This window comes from Hyposmocoma kahamanoa, unplaced genomic scaffold, assembly GCF_003589595.1.
Source record: "Hyposmocoma kahamanoa isolate Upper Pololo Valley unplaced genomic scaffold, ASM358959v1 226, whole genome shotgun sequence".
Lineage (NCBI taxonomy): Eukaryota > Metazoa > Arthropoda > Insecta > Lepidoptera > Cosmopterigidae > Hyposmocoma > Hyposmocoma kahamanoa.
This window is the reverse complement of record NW_020653745.1, coordinates 1,418,118-1,440,581: the sequence shown is the minus strand read 5'-3', so window position 1 is coordinate 1,440,581 and position 22,464 is coordinate 1,418,118. Positions and strand designations below refer to the sequence as shown.

The 22,464-nt window shown below is 37.9% G+C and overlaps 1 protein-coding gene and 1 long non-coding RNA gene across 2 annotated transcripts in view; one reads left to right on the top strand and one right to left on the bottom strand.

The window, feature by feature from the left end:
• The first annotated feature begins 241 nt into the window (after positions 1-241).
• The window catches only part of LOC113228311 (microtubule-associated protein futsch-like), a 272,380-nt gene continuing 250,157 nt past the window's right edge, over positions 242-22,464 (top strand). The window contains exon 1 of the mRNA XM_026461571.1: positions 242-419. Within this exon, the coding sequence (XP_026317356.1) occupies positions 263-419 (157 nt within the window). The 5' untranslated portion in view covers positions 242-262. The remainder of the gene's footprint in view (positions 420-22,464) is intronic.
• On the bottom strand, positions 10,311-17,782 carry LOC113228303. Its single transcript, XR_003310293.1, has 3 exons — positions 17,698-17,782; positions 15,093-15,396; positions 10,311-10,337 (listed from the first exon to the last, which is right to left on the bottom strand). It is a non-coding gene; the product is annotated as an uncharacterized LOC113228303 (long non-coding RNA).

Below are 22,464 nucleotides of genomic sequence, written 5' to 3'. Positions count from 1 at the left end.
CCTGTGCCCGCCCAGATGTTACCTCCTTTTCTTATATGGAATTGTCGCTAATAAGAGGGAAAGGGGCAGACGATAGGGGGTTGAGAGAGCGCGTTTCGTTCTGCGCAGCACTAGCGGTCGATGTTCCAAAGTAGTGCGCGCGCAAACGAGTGCCTCGCCGGCCGGTGGTGTGTCATTCCGTGCGCGGTTCTCTTCCGGAGCGGTCGTTCGGAACGGTCTCCTAGGCGCTCCGTCGGCAGTCGCGCCGGCGCCGCCGTCGGCGATGGATCACGACGATGAGCGTTCGCTCTCTCTGGGCACGGAGCTGTCGGCCTCCGTCCCGCCCCCGAGTCCTCTCACTGGATGTTACCTTCTCGCCGTCATCGGCGAGCCCCATACGCATGAACATAAGGAGATTATACTGCAGCGACTTGTCAAAGGTCAGTTCCTAACAGCTTATCCGTTTACGGACCACCTGAAATCTGGACCATGTAAAGTTTCAAAGTTTTGTTGTCGTTTTTGTCAACTTCCAAATTATGTTAAAGTGACAGATGTCAAAGTTTTCTTGAATTCGCCGGTTACGCCTTTGTTGTCGATTATAATGTTATTTTTACTATCGCCACTAAACACACTTTCTCCTTCGGTTTTGCTGAAATAAAAATGTGGGAAAGTTTGCTAATTGTCTATTTTATCGGTTGAGTAACTATTTAGTATCTGACAAATGTGGCCAAGCAACTTGCAAAGTGGTTACACTTGCATCTTTTTTAGTTATTCAACTTCGGAAATACACGACTAAAAAGTTTTTCGTAAAGATTATTTATTGTTTCTTGGATTGTCTTTTACGGTGTTACGTCATGAGTGACGTCATGTGGCTCTACTTTTTGAGCTGCGACGGTTTTTCGCCGCAGTGAAATGAGGCTTATTAGTTACGTAATGTCGACTATTTAGCAGCCGATCGCGATGGGCGCCGGCCGGTGTGGTATAGCCTTGATGCCATTGGTCACGGTGCCGACGGCAGCTGCACGACATCCGAACTAGACCGATCAAGACATTGCACCGAATTGTACAAAAACTTAAATCGATTCTTATTATTAGAACGCGATAAATTGCGTAAAAGTTTTTTGTTTATTCCAAATCAACTCTACGTGCACACAGGTACGACTAACGTAGCATCTAACAATGAACAATCTTAGAACCTCTATATGTACTTTTTATTAGTATCTATTTATGAGAATTGACACCGGAATTTAAATTTACTTCATCATCATCATTAACATACTATACGTCCCACTGCTGGGAACGGGTCTCCTCTACGTAGAGGGTTTAGGAAACTTTTCGTATTTCATACGTTTCCAGGATGTTAGTGAGTGATGTTTCTACTAAGTATTGAGACGGACATAAGGAATTAAAATCAGAGTGCAAAATGCCGCTGGGATTCGAACCGTCGGCCTTAATTGTGAAGCCACCGTTCTTCCAGTGACCTAATACTACAAAATATTAAATACTCATCATTGCTAATTTTCAGACTTCTCTAGTGTTGGTTCATAGAAAAATTTCCATTTAAAAAAATATCATATTTTTCAGAAAAATATTTTTTTTCCGCATAGTTTTCCCATATTAGTCGTTTAATTTTCCACATTTGACGTTGACGAAAACGACGGAGCTATTTAAAAGTTTTTTTTCTCTATTGTGAAATAATTTTAAATGTCGTTTTTCTCTACGTGGTTTATAGCTATACAAGTTTATTTTATAATTCACGCTAAATAAAACTTCAACAGATATTTCTAAATGTAGAACATATTATGAGCCTTTGAAATTATATAATTTTTTCAACTTTTTCGGGAATTTTTCTGGAAAAATTTACAGTATTTGAAAATTTTCGGAATATTTCCCAACAGATATAATGCACCAAGTGTAAAGTGGATTGTGAATATTGTGGATTTTGTTCCTAAATGAAAATTTTTCTATGATCACGTTCACTAATAAAACTATTTCATTGGGGCACATAAGTACAATTTATAATTAATACTATAGTTAATTTTGAAGCCTAAATAAATTTAAGGCTTTCTTCCCTCGGCTAATCCGGGCGGCACGAGTCTCCTTGAACTTTTTAATGGTTCCGCCTGAAGGCGATATTCGTTTTTTTTACAACAATTCGTTGAATTGACAAAAATAAAAGGACGTGGCGAATGTGCTTAATGACATATTCGAGACATAATGCATTTCAATCAAATGAATTGTTAATTATGAAGACCGGTTTTTGAAGATAAGGGAACTGGTGAAATTACAGGCACATGGGACTAGTTAACTTATGTCTCAGGGTGACAGGCGCAAGGGCAATGTCCCTCAGAACTTTGCGATTTGAAGCTCTGAGTAGCACTGCAAATGCTATTGACAGGCGCGTCGCTTTTCATCAGGCGCAAGAGTTCGTCTCGTCGGTGATTTTATAATAACAAGTTATAATAAAAAATACCTCAGCAGCGGTTCCTAACATGCGCGATAGAAGAAGTCCCGGGTTCGATATCCGTTTGGATTTTTTTAAATTGGCCCCGCACAGTGTTTCTGGGAACTGAAGAGACCCCTCGGCGTCGGGAACGAAGCTTATCTTACGGCTCCGCCTCTGGAGAGGAGATTTGGTAATCGACTTTAGTGCCAACGGCTTAGCGGTGGCAATTGTCAGTTGTACAATGCGCAGTGGGAAGTGAGCGTGTCTACAGCTTCAGATGAACCGGATGAACTCTGTGAAAACGGGCTGGTCTTAGGTTAGGACCTGACTGAGAAGGTCCCTATGCTTGCACAAGCTACAGTGCCCTTCTAGTATACCTAAGGGTCGGTAGAGAGGGTCACTATAGTCAAAATTAATGTAGACAGATATGGGGCTGGTCCAGTACAGAATGTTATGGGTAAGTGCCCCGACATTAATTTCGTAGGTCTAGTACTCACAAAAGATTTAGATCATGGTTTGTTACGTCAGCTCTATGAGGGATGGGACTTCATGTTCTCCTCACCACGAAAGTCTATTTCCATCATTGGTGAGAGATAATGCAATTAGCATTCACCAATGTGCATAAGTTGGAAAATAAAATCAAAGGTTCATGCTGCCACATTCGAATTGTTGACTTGAAGTTGAGGGTCACCGTTCTCCCTCCGGGTTACTAATGAACTAATAAATAAAAGGTGAACACGAAAGGTTAAAGGTTTCAGTTTTCACCTAAATCGCTTTCTGCACCAATTAATTTTTCCAGCAATCCAACCTGGGGGTCAATTCTGCACCTTACGACAACTCAGTTGTCGACCGATTAGATTTGATATTGTTTGATTTCTTTTCATTTTTATTCACAACATCCGAACGAACGTCAATCTGTCGTATTCGCAACCGAACCGAAACGACGTCACACCCGTACGATTACTTGAACATCTCGACCGGCAAAGGCTACAAACGTTATTCGGAACACAGTTATCGTCTTATTGTTTAACACAGTAAGAATTAATATGGAAATCTCTTATTATTTTAATGAAAGAATGGATTTTGTTAATATTATTAATTTATTTTAATGCAAGACTAATGCACTTCTATATTTCAGGCCTTTAAAGTCTTAAAAATGTATATAAAAAGAATTTTAATTTCTCTTATAATCTATTTCGCTGAATAACTCCGTAAACGCTGTTGGATGATACCGTATCCGAATCCGAATGGAACGCTTAACTCTGGATGTTCTGAATAGCTCGGAAATCGCCCATCGATTCGAGAACTGTACCCAATCGTATGATTCGATTTAAATATCGAAGATCGGGTTCCTGATCGACTTTTGAACGGACCTAAGATATCTTGTCTATGCATTTTAACAAATTCTAAACAGTTCTTGAACGTACTATATAATATTAATTGTTTCTAAATTCTCTTTATTATAATTTTACTGAAATTAATGCACATTTGCTCCCAAACAATGGATCGAAAGAATGACAATATTGGAATAACTTTATAGTAAAACCATTTTGCCTTCATTGTATTTAGTTGTATAATAGTACTATATAAGAATATGGTATGAGATGTTTACGGTTTTTGCTTACTCGTATACTGTAACTTAATATACAAGGGTGTTTCAGGGCTATGCGGCACGGAGGGAATGTAATTTAAATATGAGAGTGAAGTCCCATGCACCTGCAAAATTCACCAGCACCCTTATTATTCAAATGTGGAACGTAGTAATGCTAACATTACTGTTTGGCGGCAGAAATAGGTAAAGGAGGTCTTCCTCAGTTAAAACTTTACACGTATGTAGTTACTGAAAAATGTTAATTTCCCAAATGACGGCTACACAATGCTCACATAAATTTAAAACAAAGTGGTTATGTTACTTTTCATTTAAGTAATAAAAATCTTGAAAATGTCATGCTACGACATTGAATAGACATTGTAACCACATACAACCTCTTTCGTCTTATTATTACACTAATGTTAAAAGCAGATATTTTTTCATTTAATTTCCTTAAGCATTATTTTCTCATTTATTTATTAATACAAAAATCGAATACTTAGAAAAAGATGCTTCGACCCTTTCATAGATTTCTCACAGAAGGCGCTAGAAAATCGTTAAAAGACAGATACAAAAACCCGACAACGAGCACATAGCAAAATTTGTGAAGTCCGCTAGTTCGTTCCGTGGATTAGATGGTATAGCGTCTGCCACGGTTTGCTAGAAGACGTCGTTCCGAATCCGACCGCCCTGCCCGTTCATTTCTGGTAGGTGTATATTGGATTTTTTAGGACATTACAATCTGATCAAGATATGTACATTGATGTTTATCTCTCCATACGTTGTCACCCACAATAATGAAAATTTGTAACATCCATCCTTTTTAAATGACCATGGAAGCATTCCCTTCTCTATCCGGGTCATAATTTTTCAAACCATACGCATTCTTCGTAATCAAATTCTGTCTTTAAAAGTGACACCGTCTAATTCCTTTACTATGACCTACATACTATAGAAAAAACCCTTTTCGAGAGGAGGCATATATCGACTCATCCGAAGAACAGAGTCCGATGTGATTATACAGCGAAAAGAGAATAAGTACGTTACGAGAATAATTTCCTTATTCAAACTAAGGCCTACGTAAAGGTGTTTTGAGAATTTATATATCTTATTTCATTTCGGAAATATAAAATCGAACAACGGTCGACCTGACATCCACAGCGAAGAAGATCGAACGAAATGTACTATGTTCTGAGAACAAGTAGTCTTCCACATAGGTCTTTGTCTACGGATGAGTCGATATGTAATGGCAAATATACATACTCCGAGCTCTGTCATTAAGGGCTATCCCGTCGAGAAGCCAATGACATCCTACTGAGATGGAAGGCAATACGAACAAGTATAAACACTCACTATATTGAAATGTTTGTAGATGTGTTGTTGTTTTTTAATGTATCTATTTATTTAGTATATTGCACAAAAAAACACTACTTATTAAAATTAATAATAAATTTAAAAACGAAGTGCCTCTACACACATCATACAACAAACATAGATATACAAAATTATGACGAAACAAAGGGAATTTCTTGTATCCTTGTAAAATTATATGTGGAATTGACATCATTTATTTAAAATACAAAGTCAAAGTCAAAGATTATTTATTCCATAGGTAAAATGAATTTACACTTGAAAACGTCACATTTAAACTCTAGGGATTGCTCTCTTCAAATAAACTTAAATGCTATGGAATACACTTTGAATCAAATTTGTGTGGATTCTGGAGCCGTGTTGTCTTTCCATACATCTTTACCTAACGCGTAATCTTGAATTTTGTAATATGACTTTTCGATCTAAATACTTTTAATGTAGTTTTTAAACTTAGGAAATGATAAACTTAACATATGCTCGGGAATCTTATTGTAAAAACGTATACACTTTCCCATAAAAGAGTCGTTTACCTTGGTTAAACGAAATCGTGGTACCATGAGTTTGGACTTAGCTCTATAGCAAAATATAATCATTATCACCAGTAACAGTAGAGGTCCTTGTGAAAGAGTTCGTCCAGGATAGCTTTGCGATCATACCTAATTCTGCCACGAAGTCGTAATGCTCAACGCTTTTGAAAGGTAAGGGTACTGTTGAAATTACAGGTACTTGTTAGTTTATATCTCAGGTTGACGAGCATTACAACTGCTTGGGACAGGCGTGTCGCTTGACACCAGGCGCACGACTTATTCGTCTGTGGCATAACAAAAAATGCATTTTTACTTTCCGTAAACTACAATGATGGTAAGCGTCACGCCTGTCCGTAATAGTTGCAGTACGAGTCCCATGCTTGTAAGTTCACCAGCACCCTTACCCTTCCAAACCGGAACGCAGGACCAATTCTATAATTCTATTAAATAATTAAAGGTTTCAAGCTAGAGCGAATAACTATTATTTAGACAAACGTGTACCATCGATTGTGCCCAAACTTTCATAAATTTTAGGAAAAGAACCGGCTGGCAACGGAAAAGATGTATAATAATGAAGACGTTTAAAAAACCTTTAAACATGTGTACAATGAGGCTAGTTTACAATTTTCGACTTTAACCCCTCCAAGTGTATTATTACCGAAGCCGTACACGCAAGGCCGGGGCTGGCAGCGTAGCCGACATAGCCGCGGGGCCGGGGGATTATTCAGCACGTAATATAATCCTCGCCAAATTTCAACGTAAACCTCTCAGCTGAGTATCATGACGGAATAACTGATAATCCCAACCTATCTAACCCTGATTTGAGATGGATGGGATTTAAACGGAAAACGCAATCTCCATTTCCGCAGCGGCATTTTAACATGTTTACTTAATTTCAACATTTTTTAAAAATAATATCAGGTGACGTAACTAACAAGTTGTTTAATAATGCCGTGGGTCATGTAAGTTAGATTAAAGAAAATAGCTGTTTATAAAAAAAAAACGGCATCAAAATTTCGAGGAATTACATCTATTTGCCAAGTTTTACTGAAATCGGTTACTGGAAAGTGCGCGAAACCGGTTTCATCCCCTAGTTTGCCACCCTTACAGGTGGAATATTTTCTTTAAATTTTGGACAGAACTTGTGAATCCAAGAATTAATTCAGAAGAACACATTATTGTTGACTAGAAGACAACGGTATATTTGGAATGTTGTTATTTAGTTGTAATAATATTTAGTTTCATCGCGAAAAAGTATCTAGAATATTCCTGGTAACTATCGACCCAATAGTTACCTCAGACATAAAAATAGATTAGCACTACCTAGCTCGAAATTACAAATGCATCTGGGTCCTTGTGTAATTGACTGTTAAAATTTAAAACCGAATTTTAAGGATAGACATCCCAGACCCAATATTATTTATTCACCAATCTGCTAAAGGCTTATTTGATAGGAAAATGTTACAACATCTTCAAGCAGTTTTTTGACGAATGACTACCAGACACGTTTTTGTACCATTCTGCATGAAAGTATCATGTTACGTTATTATTACCATCATTATTGTTTAATTTATTAGCTTTTGTTTAAAATTACTTTACTGTTATGTTCGTTTAATTAAAAATTTTCGATTTCTGAATTTTAATTAATGTATATTTTTAACTCCGGTGTCCTAACCGGCTCATGTAGATAGTATTTCAATTTTAAGAGCATTATGTAACAGATGGAAGCAATAAATACTTTAACTTTGATTTTAAATCAAGTGTGATGTAAGGTTATGTCATGCTTTTGTTTTATTTATTTATTTTTAGAACATTCAACAAGATATGAATTAAATGTAACAACGTTGAAACAGTGACAGAGAGTCTTATACCGAATTCGGCCTCAATTAAAGGTTGTTAGGGCATGCAAATGTAGACACAACAGAAAAGAAAGGTCTTTTGAGGCCTCCGTTTTTCCTTCTAAGGTTCGGAACTCTAAAAATTAGTTAACTTTATTCAGTTAAAGAGTAACTATGAGATATAATTATAGCATTTGACTACAATTTAGTTTAAGTGGAGCGGACTGAATTGCGACAGTAATCAACGGTCGTTGTTTTTAACACTGCTATATTGTTTTGTCTAGTTCATGGTTTCCCAAAGCGGACCGCCCCGCAGTGGGCGCTGATGAATCCTAGAGGGGCGGTAGCGGCCTCGGAAGTAATTGGGAGGCGTTGATGCTGTCCAGGGGTATCTATATAAACTACACTACATTTTTTTTTCCTTGTGATTTTTTGTATTTTGTAGGTTCATAATTCGACGGTTATTTTGTGTGTAAGTTTTTTTATGTTACGTAATTACTCCGGCCGTGATTATTCGTGAATCGATTTTGATGATTCTTTCTTTGTTGGGAAGAGAGTAACCTCAGTATTGGTTCAATTGGAAGGAAATATTCCGCCTCTAAGGCAAACTAGGAGATGAATCCGGTTTTGCGCACTTTCCGGTAACCGATTTCAATAAAACTTGGAGTAGAGCTATTTGTGAGAGTTCATCCAGGGTAGTACTGCCGCCTTACTTATTTCTGCCGCCAAGCAGTAATGTCAGCATAACTACGTTCCAGTTTTTAAGAGTAAGGGAAATTACAAGCACATGGGACTTGTCAACTTATGTCTCAGGGTGACGGGCGCAGTGGTAGTGCCCATCAGATCTTTGCGATTTAAAGTTCTGAGTGGCACTGTAACTGTTATGGGCAGGCGTGTCGCTTACCACCAGGCGCATGAGTTGCTCGTCTCGTCACTTAATATTATTAAAAAAAACTTTTGGAGGTCCGTTTTTTTTTCGCTAATGTAGACATCCGTATTCAACAGAAGGTACAACTTATACCATGGGTTGATGATTATGACGACAAAGGTAAATAAATAGGCTTTATCCAGAGGATTAAAACTCAGACTGAAAAATTCCAACGATTTGAAAATGTTTGAACAAAATATGAATATATTGCACTCTTCTTGCTCATCAGGTTGATGCTTACAATCTTATCACAGTTAATGGTTTTTACATCAAGGTCGCGGCGAAAAATGTAGCGGTGCACAAAATGATGTCATCCAGATGTAATAATGTACTGTCTGTAACAATGTTTACAAAGAAAGATAGATAGCTGTGAGATAGATTTACATCTAAATATATTTGAAATATATCAAATGCACATATTAACTAAGAACTTCAGTGGCCCAGTGGCTTGCACACCGGTTTTCATGGTGTCACCATCTCTGAGGTCCCGGGTTTGATTCCCGGTCGAATCAACGTAGAAAAGTAATTTTTCTATTTTGTTAAATATTATTTATTGCACATTTAAAAATTATACATAAAATAATACAAGTATTGTAATATAAGTACAAGTACTACATGCGACCTTATTACTAAAAGTAGTTTCTTCCGAGTAATCTTAATATAGAAGAGTTGGAAAGGGAGTAGAACCAAAGAAAGTTTTTTTTTATGGTATCAAGTAACGGGAGGTACAAGACACGCCTGTCCCTAGCATTTGCAGTGCCGGTCCCTTTGAAACATAAGTTGACAAGTCCCATGTACCTGCAATTTCACCACCTTATTACCCTTCAAAAACGGAACGCCATAATGCTCACTCACATTACTGCTTGGCGGCAGAAATATATAAGGTGGCAGTACTTCCCTGGACGAACTCTTTCTTATACTTACGGAACAATCGCCTGGGCACACTTAAGGATTACACCCTGTATATCTACATAACTTTGTAATAAGTGAGACGTTCTTATGCAAAAATGTGAACATAAAAAGTTCCCCACTTGATTCTAAATATAAATCACACGGTTGACTTCACAATTCTCGGGTTTTGCATCGCAGAGCGACAGGCGCGCCGGCGCCGGCGTGTGCGCAGATAGGAAAGTACCGCGTATGGCGCGTAATTACTGACCAATGTGCTGGCTCCCGGTTACAAATAGCACTAACATCCTTTCTCGGGTGTCGTAAAAGGTGACTAAGGTCTAAGTCCAAGTTGACCAGAGTCTTTAAAAGAGGATGTAGTGAGAAAAATAGAGAAAGCTATGCTCACATGATTGCTTCGCGGTAGTTTTACACTGATCAAAAGTAGTTAGGAAAAAGGCATTTTTAAAAATTATTTCTTTACTCTTCTTCTTTTTAAAGTGCCTCTTCAATCCTGAAGGTTGCTTGGTCAGCTTCCTGTATTTGTCTCTATCAGCAGCCAGCCGGAACAGCTGTTCGACAGAGGCTAGTCGTCCCCTTCCCTGCACTTTGTCCATCATTATCAGCTGCAGCAGCATGTCTCTATTGTACCTGATCAAGTGACCAAGGTCAAGGATCCTTCTAAAGATCAAGGACCTTTTGTTAGATGGCATCATTTTTTGAGACATATTAACGCGCTGAATCACGGTTTCGTTCGTTGTTTACCCCACTAAAATAAAATAAAATTATATGAAACTTGAATTTAAATCGCGTATATTTGTTTTTTCAAACAACCAACGTTTCGTGCCCTTTACAGGTCCCATGGTCACGGTTGACAATCGCGAAAACCTAAGAACACGATATGTACACTAGTACGGACCGGGCGTTGTAAGTAAAATCAGTTTGTAGATCTCAAGAATAAACGTGCGCTAGAAAATTGTTAGCCGGTGGCGGCGGTTAGTTCTTTTGGTCGTGTACTTACCATGATTATGACAGCTTAGAGCTGTGGCAGTGCCCCTTAGATCTTGAGTTTTAAAGCTTTAATTGGCACTGCAGCTGTTATGGACAGGCGTGTCGCTTATCACCAGGAGAACGACTTATTCGTCCAGTAACTTGATATTGTTCTATTGTAATCAAAAGTTAAATGGCTTGGCTAAATTATAGGACCTTAATATTGAAAGATTAATTTTGTTGGAAGAACAAGGTCGTCACAGCTTCACCCAGCTACTAGCTTATCATAATCAATTATTTCGCCCTTTAAGTTCCAAGTTATTATTAGTTAAAAAGTCACACGGTCACAATGTTACAAGGTCACGAGGTTACAAGGTCAGAAGGTTACTTTTGAATCCTGAAATGGTGGTATATTTTTTGACATCTACATAAAATCGTTTTTCGCAACATGGTGACTGTCTAGTTTGTCTGACACGAGTATAACGGGTACCCCCAATGCGCTTGAAGTCGAAACTGTCCCGGTTTGTTATATAAGGATGCGCGCGCGCTTCCGCTGAATCATATCGGCCCATCACGTCATAGTTTTAATGTTTAATGTGTTTATTTGGTCAGTCTACGATGAAATCATCCTGTTAAATCAAGAATGTTTTGCCCGTTACAGGAGACGGAGAGTAGTGTTACCATTCCACATCGCCCTGGTTCACAGGTTCATGTTCTGTCATGTCGAAGAATTTTTTCTTGTATAATCTCTGTACAGAGTACTAAAAAAACCGACCTCAAAAGTACGTGGAATTACGTCTATTTGCTAAATTTTATTGAGTAAATTCACCACTATACAGGACTTGACACTGGAGATAATAAAAATCGGTTCTCACTACTCAAAGTATATTGAGAGAAAAAAACGCCTTGAATTAGAGAAATAGCAAAATCAACCATTAAAAGTCCTTAAGTAAAATTTAGGCGCTATTTATAAAAATGAATCTTCATTCGTGAACAGCCACCCTTACAGGTGGATGATTTTCTTTAAAATGAAATGGGACTACTATGGAAGTATCCCTTTCCAACAAAAAAAGAACCATGAAAATCGGTTCACACATACCGGAGTTATCGCGTAACATACGTAAAAAAAAACATAGAGTCGAATTGAGAACCTCCTCCTTTTTTGAAGTCGGTTAATAATAACAACAAATATTCAATAAAATCAATATTAAATGCTATATTTTCATTGTAATGCACACTGGACGTTCTCATGGCCAAAGGAATAGTACCTGTAGTGTCTGGCCCGGTACTCTAGTTCTCCGTCCGAAACAATTGCTGCCAAATAAGTCATTACTCGACCACATTAAAAGGGAATGTCTAGTATGAAGTTAGAAATTTACTTATTTGACAGTCAGAGCGACTGCGCACTACGTCCGATTCGTATCAGTTCCGGATCCAAGAAATGACGTCCGAAACGCCACAGGGATCATTTTATATTTCGGTGTACAGCGAAATTCGTAATTTCTCGGGTTGAAATCGGACTTAGTGCACAAGCGACATCCGAAGGGGGTTCGTGGGTCACTTTTCAAGATTTGTATAGTCTCGGATTTGGAAAGAATACGAATCGGAAGCGGTGCGCAAAAGCGCTAATTGTTTCAGACGGATGTCTGATGGAGAACTTGAGTAGACCCCCTGAGTCGGAATCACTGTGGTTGATGTACTTACACATGTTTTTTAACGTACACACTCAACACAGCCCCTAGGTGACCAACCAAACAGCCAACTAGGGAAACCCTGTCTCGCGGGTATCACGGACACACACTTAGACAAAAATAAATTAGACCCAAACTCACGAGAGAAATAAATGTAGACCATACAAATATTTCTCCCGGCCCGCATGGTATCCGTTCGGCCACGGAGGCAGTTGTATATACTGTGTGATCTTAATACTGGGTAAAGTCTTTTCAGAGGAAAGGGTTTAGATCATCGTCCGCCTTGTTAGACAAGTGACGGGACGCACTTGCAGTACCACTCAGAGTCTTAAACCGCAAAGATCTTAAAGCGCACTGCCACTGCGCCCATCGCCTTGAGACAAAAGTTGACAAGACCCACGTGCCTGAAATTTCACCAGCAACCTTGCCCTTCAAAACTGGAACGCAGTAACGCTCACACTAGTGCTTGTCGGCAGAAATAGATAAGGCGGAAGTGCTTCTCTGGACGAACTCATTCACAAGGAGCTCTATTGCTTTTTGTGGTCGACATTGGCAACAGGGAAGCACCAACCAAAATTTCATCATTAACAAACTAAGCTAGATAGGCGAATTCAATTTCAACTTACAATTATTATTCTAACAGCAGAATAGTCTGAATCCTAATACAATGTAAGGCTTTAGCACTTGTGAGTTATCGCTTTAACACAGCCGGGATGAGCGGCTCAGCTCTGTCAGCGGTCAACAATATGGACTCTCGCTGCATTGAAATAAGTCGCATTTAAATCCAGTGACCATTTAAATTTGAAACCCATCTTTATTGTCAGAAAGGGCTGGGTATACATACATATATTAGAAGTAGAAAATGAAAGGGAAGGAAAAGTCAAAGGACAGCCTGTAACAAAAATAATAAAAGGTACAAACATTAAAAAGCACTCCCAACTAGTACTAAATACCTATATATATATAAAACAATGGCTACAGTAATTTGTCTGAGGACACCGAAATGGCTAGGGTGATTGGGCTGAGGGCACAGAATGGCCGACAAATTTGTCTATACAATGTAACTTATTTTAAACATTAACGGAAACTAGAAGGCTAGTGTTTGTTTCATATATGTTTAAAATGAAATGTATTATGTGATGCTATATGTTTCATATATGCTATATGTTGCTATATTTCAAGTCTCGGAATAATACGTATAAATACACATTTTTATGGCGGAGATGGCTAAGAGGAATAATCTCAGTACAGAGTACTAAAAAAATCGACCTCAAACGTACGTAGAATTACCCACTTTTATCGAAATCGGTTACCGGAAAGTGCGGAAACCCGGATTCATCCCCTAGCTCGCTACTATACGGGACACAGGAGATAATAAAAATCGGTTCTCACTACTCAAAGTATATTGAGAGAGAAAATGCCTAGAATTGGAGAATAGCAAAAAAAATAAAATATTTGCTCCTTATAATAAAATTTAGGTGCTATTTATAAAAATGAATCTTCATGTGTGAACAGCTACCCTTAGAGGTAGATGATTTTCTTCAAAATTAAATGGGACTACTATAGAGGTGGGTACCCCGTTCCAACAAAAAAAAAGAATCATGAAAATCGGTTCACAAATACCGGAGTTATCTCGTAACATACATACAAAAAAAACATACAGTCGAATTGAGAACCTCCTCCTTTTTTTGAAGTCTGTTAAAAAGAGCTAATAAATTACGCTTTATATCCTTCTAATTAACCTATTATCGAAGTAATTTTTTTTGCCAGTTCTGACTGATACAGTTCATCAGAAATAGTTTGCTATGTTTATTCTCGTTTTTCTATTAGGTATATTTTCTAGTTCTTTTTTCAAATAAATACTCTTTTTAACCTTGCCGTCTTTTACTGTCTTACACAGCATCCAACTCCTGAGTTACACTATGAAAATTTGACTGTTGCACAGGGCGGGATCTTTAAATTTAGCACTTTCTCTTAAGGTGGCGTGGGTTTCTTAGTACCAACCAACCAATACCAAAAGTTGTGTGACCAACGGTGGTATGGATCAGCTGTCCGTGCTCCATCAGTGGTACACGTCGATCTGAACGTATTAAACAGTTGAATAGATGTAAATCAAATATAATCAAGAACCATTAAATTAACATTATTCATATTACAAAATTGTAGACTACGTGTTAGATAAAGATGTATGGAAAGACAACACGAGTCTAGATTCCACACAAATATGTATAACATTTAAGAGGGAGCATTCCAAAAAAGTTTTGATGTTGGCTCCGCCCAAATTTGTGACACAAATATATGCCTGAAGTTCGCGTGACATGCGACAGGAGATGTTGAATTTTGCGCATTAAAAGTACCAAATTCGTTTTAGCGGAATAAATCTAAAACTGAAGGGATTAAAAAAAAAATCCGTAGTGACAGTTGTCGATCATGCATAAATATAATTAATTATCTAATTTTTGTCCTAATAACCTGTAGCATTTCGAGGATAAATCGAAAAAATGTGAAAATTAGAGGTCATTTCGTGATTTTTATCTATCGAGGAAACTTTATTGTTTTATGTTTCTGGTTAATGTCTATGCTTGAATATATCGTGTAGTTACTCATACAATATTTTATTTTTAGCTTTAAAGTGGATATACCCCTCTAAAATTAAATCGAAGATTAGGAATTTTTCCTCTGCTCCCTCTTAAGTTTATTTGAAAAGAGCAATCCTTAGAGTTTCTTACTCGTTCTTCTCAGGGAAGTCAGCGTAGTGAACGAGCAGTAGCTTAAAAAAGGACGTTTGCAATAAAAAATTTACCTATGGAATAAATGATTATATAACTTCGACTTTGACTGACCTTCAAATAAATCGCTTTGAGACCGGTCTATCCGTTTGGGAGCTATGATGCCTCAGACAAACAAATACATTGACAAAGGCCTTAACTTGTGGCTCCCATCTTTTAAATCCCCTGATTATATATATGACCCCTATCATCATCATCATCAACCCATATGCACGTCGCACTGCTGGGCCAGGGTCACTTCTCACGTGAGGGTTTTGACCATAGTACGCCACGATGGCCCAATACGGATTTAGGACTTCAGTTTCCAAAGGTTGTCAGTCTTCTTCAACGTGCAGTTTCATCGCCATGTTTTTCGTAACTGAAAAGGTCATGATAAATTTCCCACATGAATTCTGAGAAACTCAAATTCGAACCCACGGCCTTTGCTTGAGAGGCTGTAGGTCAAACGCTACCACGGCTCACAAATAAATAAAATAAAAATACGAGTAAAGTGATAAAATTGCTAAATAAAAATGTATCCGACATGCAAAAGACCCGTTGATATCAGATCCGGCGATCTAAGTCGCACATCTCTCAATGATCGTTGTGATGTAGAGCTCGACGGCAGCTGCGCGCGCGCCGCGGTCTCGCCAATTATTGCGATCGCGCCGCTCGCCCGTGACGTAGTTATTGACTAATTGCTTACTGGACTTGTATTGTTTGAATAACAAAACATCTAATCAATATTTACATAAATAATTTAGATAACCCTTATAAGTATAAACAATCGTGTTAGCTGGGTCTTTTCCTGAATTTATATGTGAACATTGACTTACAATTATATGGACGTCGGGTCCGCGCTAAAAAGTGTCCGAACTTATAGTGCGTTAAACTCGTATACAGAGCGTCATTCACGCTTAAGTCTTCGTTTGTTCGACTGACAGCGAAGCAAGCAAAATTAGACAGTACTGCGATGACATTACAATTTAAATTCAACGTTTTAGCTTTTTCATATTCTTTTACATGTCACTACGTTTAAATAGGTTGACTTGGGACATTTTTTTCGTGGTTTTTGTATTAGACCCGTCGTCCATTTATTTGTAAGTCAATGTATGTTAAGGAAAACATCGTTACAAAACTTGCACACATCTGTAAAGCCATTTAATGATGCGTGTGTGACCTGTACACACTCAACAACTGTTATGTCCATAATACTTGCAGTGCCACTCAGAGCTTTCAATTGCAATATTTCCGAGACACCCTTACCCTTTAAAACCGTAACGCAGTAATGCTCACATTATTGCTTGGCGGCAGAAATAGGGAAATTTCCCTGGAAGAACTCTTTTACAAGTAGCTCTACTGCTGCTAAATGAAATATTTTTTGGATCTAAATTGCGCAAATTTGTTCTTTCAAACAAACCAACGTTTCGGACGTTTTACGGGTCCCACGGTCACTGTCATTTCCAATACGTATATTTACTAAACTTCGGTTAAATAACCGCGCCGTGGTGTCCGGCAAACAATGTTATATAAACCTGGCAGCGGTGATCAATCATGATTCCAATCACTCTCCTACGCTTTTTCTCGTAGGAGATTGAACAATTCTATCTTTTCGTATTCTGTATATATTATTATTGTATTTTGTATATATTTTTATATCGCAGAACAACACGCTGTAATTTTACATTTTATTTGTTTCGTTATAATTATTAATATAAAGGTAGAATACTTAGGAAAAATTCCTTCAATCATGCGGTAGTAGAGCAATTTCGCAAAAAATAATCGAATATCAATTCAAAACAAATTTAATTAGAGATAATAGCGACGTCTCTAGCCAGGTCTAGTAGCTGTAAAGTTATCTAACAGAATGACGAAATAATTTCTTAGATTTCTCATACATGGTGCTATGGCTAAAAAGTCGTTGAAAACCAAAATATAAAAATCTCACATAGAAAAATGAATGAGGTCCGCTGGTTCGTTCTGTGGCTTAGCTGGCATAGCGCCAGCCACACTCGATATGGCCGGTTTTGTATTAATAATTTACAAAAAATACTTACACTAATATGTGAATTTTCATAATCATCGTCTACCTTCAGAAAGATGTCGTAGCAGTAGAACTCCTTGTCAAAGTGTGCATCCAGGGAAGTACTTATATAAGTACCACCTTACATATGTCTGCCGCCAAGTAATATTGTGAACGTTGCTGCGTTCCAGTTTTGAAAGGTTAGGGTATTAGTCAAATTACAGGAACATGGAACTTGTCAACTTATGTCTCACGGTGACAGACGCAGTGGCGGTGTTCCTCAGGTCTTTGTGACTTATAGCTCTGAGTGGTACTGTAACTGCTTGTATGTCGCGTTACTTGATTTCATAAAAAAAGATACTTTATATCTTCAGCTTCTGGCCACGTGTCTCTTAAAGCCCAACGCGGTTTTGGGACTTCACATATTTTCCCAAAGTTTGTGACCCTTCTTCGACTTTTCCTTCACTATTATTGGGAGATATTGTTATTAAATCAAAATCATATGAATAGGTATATGCCGTTACAGGGATTCGAACCGTTTCAATTGCGAAGTAATCAATCTACCACAAGACTGCACTTCCATGTGAATTTTCATGAGTAAATTTTTTATTTTTATTAAGAGAGAAGCTTCATAGATCTCTTACAGGTGTCACTTACGGCGGTAAAAGACGAAAACCCAAATGCAAAAGATCAGGGCACCAATTCTGCTAATTTTAAATCACACACAATTATCGTTGTGTGTCCATAGTCAACGGCAGGATGTTGTCCGTTCAGTATTCTGCTAAAAGTTAAGAGTGGCTTAATAGTGTATTATTCAAATGCCATTGCATTTTTTTGGTATTATGCTCTTCAATAGCGAGTTGATGGCACGTCGATGGCGTAGTCTACTGATTAAGTGACATAAAAAATACATTTGAACTTGAAGAGACAATTGCTGATTGAACTAGATGAATATTAAGATATGCATAGTAATTTCCGTGATTTAAATAGTAAGGCAACATTGAAATGGATGTCATTACTGCCATTCCACTGACTTTTTTTTTTATAAATAATAGACATGGAGTGTTGGAGTGTTGTATTGTATGGCAGTGAGACGTGGACAATGACACAGAGAGACAGAGAACCATTGGAGGCATTTGAAATGTGGTGCTGGAGAAGAATGGAGGACCAACGAGGAGGTGCTAAGAATAGTGAATGAAAGGCGAAGCTTATTAAAGACAATAGAGAACCGAAGGGGAAAATTGTTTAGTCATCTGATGCGTCACGACAGTTTTCTTAGAAACATAATAGAAGGGAAGATCGAAGGAAAGAGAGACAGAGGAAGACCGAGACGAAGTTATTTAGATCAGAGAAAGGAAAAAGTTAATGTCGTGTCGTATCAGGAAATCAAGGCAAAAGCCGTAAATAGAGATGCTTGAAGATTACTCCACCGAGAAGAGCCTATCTCTTAAATGAGAATAGAGACTTACGCGTGGGTACAATCTCACTTTATACAGCCCCATAACCACTCATCATTGTAATTCCATTGAGATTCCACTCAGGTTATACTGCAATTATGATAATATTTGTTACTCCACTGGACACATTCAATTTCTTTAGGTCTTTGGCGACTTCATCCTTCCAGCGATATCTTGGACGGCCCACTGGACGATGAGTCGTAGGTTGCCCTAAATACGCTCCTTTGGCAGCTCGATCCAGTCCCATTTTTCAGCATGTGCTAGCCAGCGAAGTCGAGCAGGTTTTATTTCCCCAATTATGTTCGGCTCAGACACTAGTTCTTCTATCTCTCTATTGAATCTGGCCCTCCAGTTCCCAAATTCTCCTTTAATTGGTCCCGGAATCTTTCGAAGTATCTTCCGTTCCGCCATTTATAATTTACGTTCTTCCTTCAATGTTAATGTCCACGTTTCACACCCATACATTAAGATTGGCCTAATTACTGTTTTGTAGACACGAACCTTTGTAGTTTTGCTTAGTAACTTAGACACCAACACTTTGTGAAGGGCTGTTGTACATCGTAGTTAACTATGCGAATACTGATTTTATCCTCCCTTTGGTTTATATGTTTTGTGTGTTTCATTCTTAGTTTGTATTAATAATTATAACTAAATGTGTATCGCTCATTCGTTTTATAGGCTAGGTCATAGTATTAAACATCAGTTTAGTGAGCACCGAATTTACGGAAGCCTTGCAACAGCTATTGTAATTGGATTTAAGGTTTAGCCTGTGATCCCTTAGGAGGCAATTCTACCTATCAACATTAACAACTTTTGCTATGCAGACCCCATGGAATTGCGAAACAAGACAGCTGTCCCGTATAGGGAAAGTGCTTTAAATATTGCAGGATGATTTCGTGGAAACATTATTTTGTTTTTAAATGAAAATAATACTGCATTAAAATACGTATAAAACGTTGCCGAATGACCAAATGTGAAAAACTTCCTGTGTTTTTTGTGATGCCGATCGAAAGGGTCGATTATAAGGATTAATTTCTTGTAAATAACATTAATAATTCTTCACAGTAGACATAGGAATGAGACTTCAGTGACTATTTATATTTTTTTCACTTTAAGTCCAAGCAAAACAAAACCACGTTCTTTCTCGTCAAAGACGTTTTTCACTATGTCGGCCGCTCGTCGGCGTTCCGTTGATACCCGTTTTTATTTCTTATTTCGATAAAAGTAATGGTTTTGAAAGTGTTGAATTAATCACTTTGAAAACAATATACGATAAACAATATGTACTTTACTTTAGGTGCGCGCGAATTTGTTTCGTCCCGAGCGCACACGTCATATGGTGCGGATGTGGAAGGGGTCAGCCAGTGTTCGACCGTCTACCCAGAGGCACGTGGTGGTGCGTAGGCGAGCCAAATACCAATACGCTATCACTTGAAGGAGCGCAGAATACAGACAGGGAACATTTTCGGCAGTAACTCAATAACCTAATTCAAGCTCATAATTTACGTTTACCCTTATCGCGTAGTATTATTAACTAGTGTTTTAACAAATTGAACTATCGATTGACACAGTTGGCTATTCAGAAACGTTCTATTGAGTGTTTACACGCAATGAGCTGGAAGTTCTTTAATTAAGGCTGATAAATTAGATGTTAACCGTGTTTTAAACAGGTTATAATATTATAACATAGCACGTAATTTATGTCCCTTTTTAACTGCCGTATTCGGCAAATTTTTAGGCCAACATGGTTTAGGTTTAACCCTTTTTATGTTGAGTTCGTGACAAACTCGTGCTTTCATGTTAACGGTGTTTATTTCGTTTGACATACTATGTTACTTAAAAGGAATGAATACTTATGGTCCTTTCTATCGGCATTATAAAAATACAGGCTGCTTTTTTTACACTTGGTCGGTTCGATTCTTAGATGATGCAGTATAGGGATAGTAATGGCAGAAAAATGACATCAAAGGTAATTTCAACGCGAGCCTACATTTTGGGAGGTGAGGTGTGGGGGACCACCTCTAGTCTCTTTCAATCTGCGCACTGAAAAAAAATATGAATAAAATAAGAACAGGCGGAGTAAATTTGACACAAATGCGACGTCGACAAGCGCCAGATGGTGACTGACGGGCAGCGTTGTCAATGCCAATTGTTCAAAATCCCCAAAAATCACGATTAAAATTCTCAAATTTAGGGAGAGCAAAGTAATTTTTTTTATATTCCCCACAAATTCCTCACATCTCGAGTTTTCGTTTTTTTATTACAAATACATCGCTTTAAAATATAATAAGAATTAAGAAACTCAAAATGTAACCATCTAATACGTTTGCTATGAATGTAAACAGAATGCAAACTCACATCGCCGCGCGTTACTTGAGCGCACTGAGGCGTCAGACGCCGACCACCTGCGCCAGTGTGAGTTGAGCCCAAAATGTTTCCTTAGTTAATCAGGTACTTCACATGTTATTTGAAATTCAAGAATTAAACTTGATATTCAGTTGTATTTATTGAGATTTTTTGTGAAATAACTCCGGCAGTTTTGTTATGATTATGATTACAAAGATCGAGTACACCATTGACCTACCATAGGTCAATGGAGTACACAGGAAAATTTCGTCGACCTGGTGGGACTTGATCCCACGTCCATGCTGCACCGTAGCATTGCTCTGACTATCTGAGCCACGGGTCCAGTTATCGAGTCGTCGAAATTCTTCAATGTGTTTTTGTTATAGATTTTTGTACTGATCACATATTGATAACATCACCACTAGTTTTGGTATGATTATGAATATAAAGATCGAAAAAAATTGTCAACCCGGTGATTTTCAGTAGACTGTAATTACCATCAAAATTTTTATGGGATACATACATAAGTTATTTCCCCCTCAGTCGCACTTATCAGATTTGGACTGTAAATTTCTCGTAACTGCGAAACAAACGCAGTTGTTCCATACCGGAATCGAACCCGGAACCCGTGGCGTGCTGCCAGGTGCTAGAAATAGGCAAAGCATCAAAGGGGTGTTCTCCACAGGGTATAAAACAAGCCAGACAGACGCAAACAGCGCTCTAAATGAATTATTTATAATAACCGATTGCCATAACTTGTACTTCTGTGACTTTGACTTTGTGGGCTCTAGTTTTATGGAAGGACATAAAGAAGGATGACGATGTCCTGCGTATTTTGTAACCCAGTGTTTTTGATGACTTGCACTAAAGAGACCTAACAATACTTGTGACTGATTATCATTGCATCAAAAAAGCTAATTGAGTACACCCTGTAGGAGCTGTGGGGTTATAAAGTTGATATAGGTTATGTTTATAACATTGTTCTGTATTTCGCTTCATAATGTTTGTTCGCAGTAATAGAAAACAACAGGTATTCAATTTGTACCCAAAAATAATAAATAACTTGCTGAATATTCCCAAATCTGCCAAACTCAGTCACATTTTAATACTACCTACCTACTACTACTGTATTTAATATGTTCTGCCGCAATGAAAATAAATAAAAATTAAATCTGCCTAATTGGCAGAAATCTGTGACACTTGGTCACACTGTTCTCAATCTCAAAGTGGCATGGATTCGCTCTGGACCTTTTGGAGGAAAAGTGTCGTCTTTATTCTGACTTTCAATTATTTTGTGAAATCTAGTTTAAAGTGGAATAGGATAGTGCTATTGTGCCTTAATCGAAGATTAAAACGCGAAATTATACGAATCTCGAACTAGAATACCCGTATCGGCCCGTTTTAAGGAATCCCGACTCAATCCAAGCACGCCGCCTCAAATTGCCTATCCTCTTTGTGTGTGTGTTGTGATTTAATAGTTAATATTTTATGTGTGTACAATAAAATAACCAATACTTTAGATTGGTAAACATTCAATCGTGCTTAAAATTGAACGTCCGTACAAGAATTCATTTCCTATTCCCTATTCCCTATTCCCTATTCCCTATTCCCTATTCCCTAT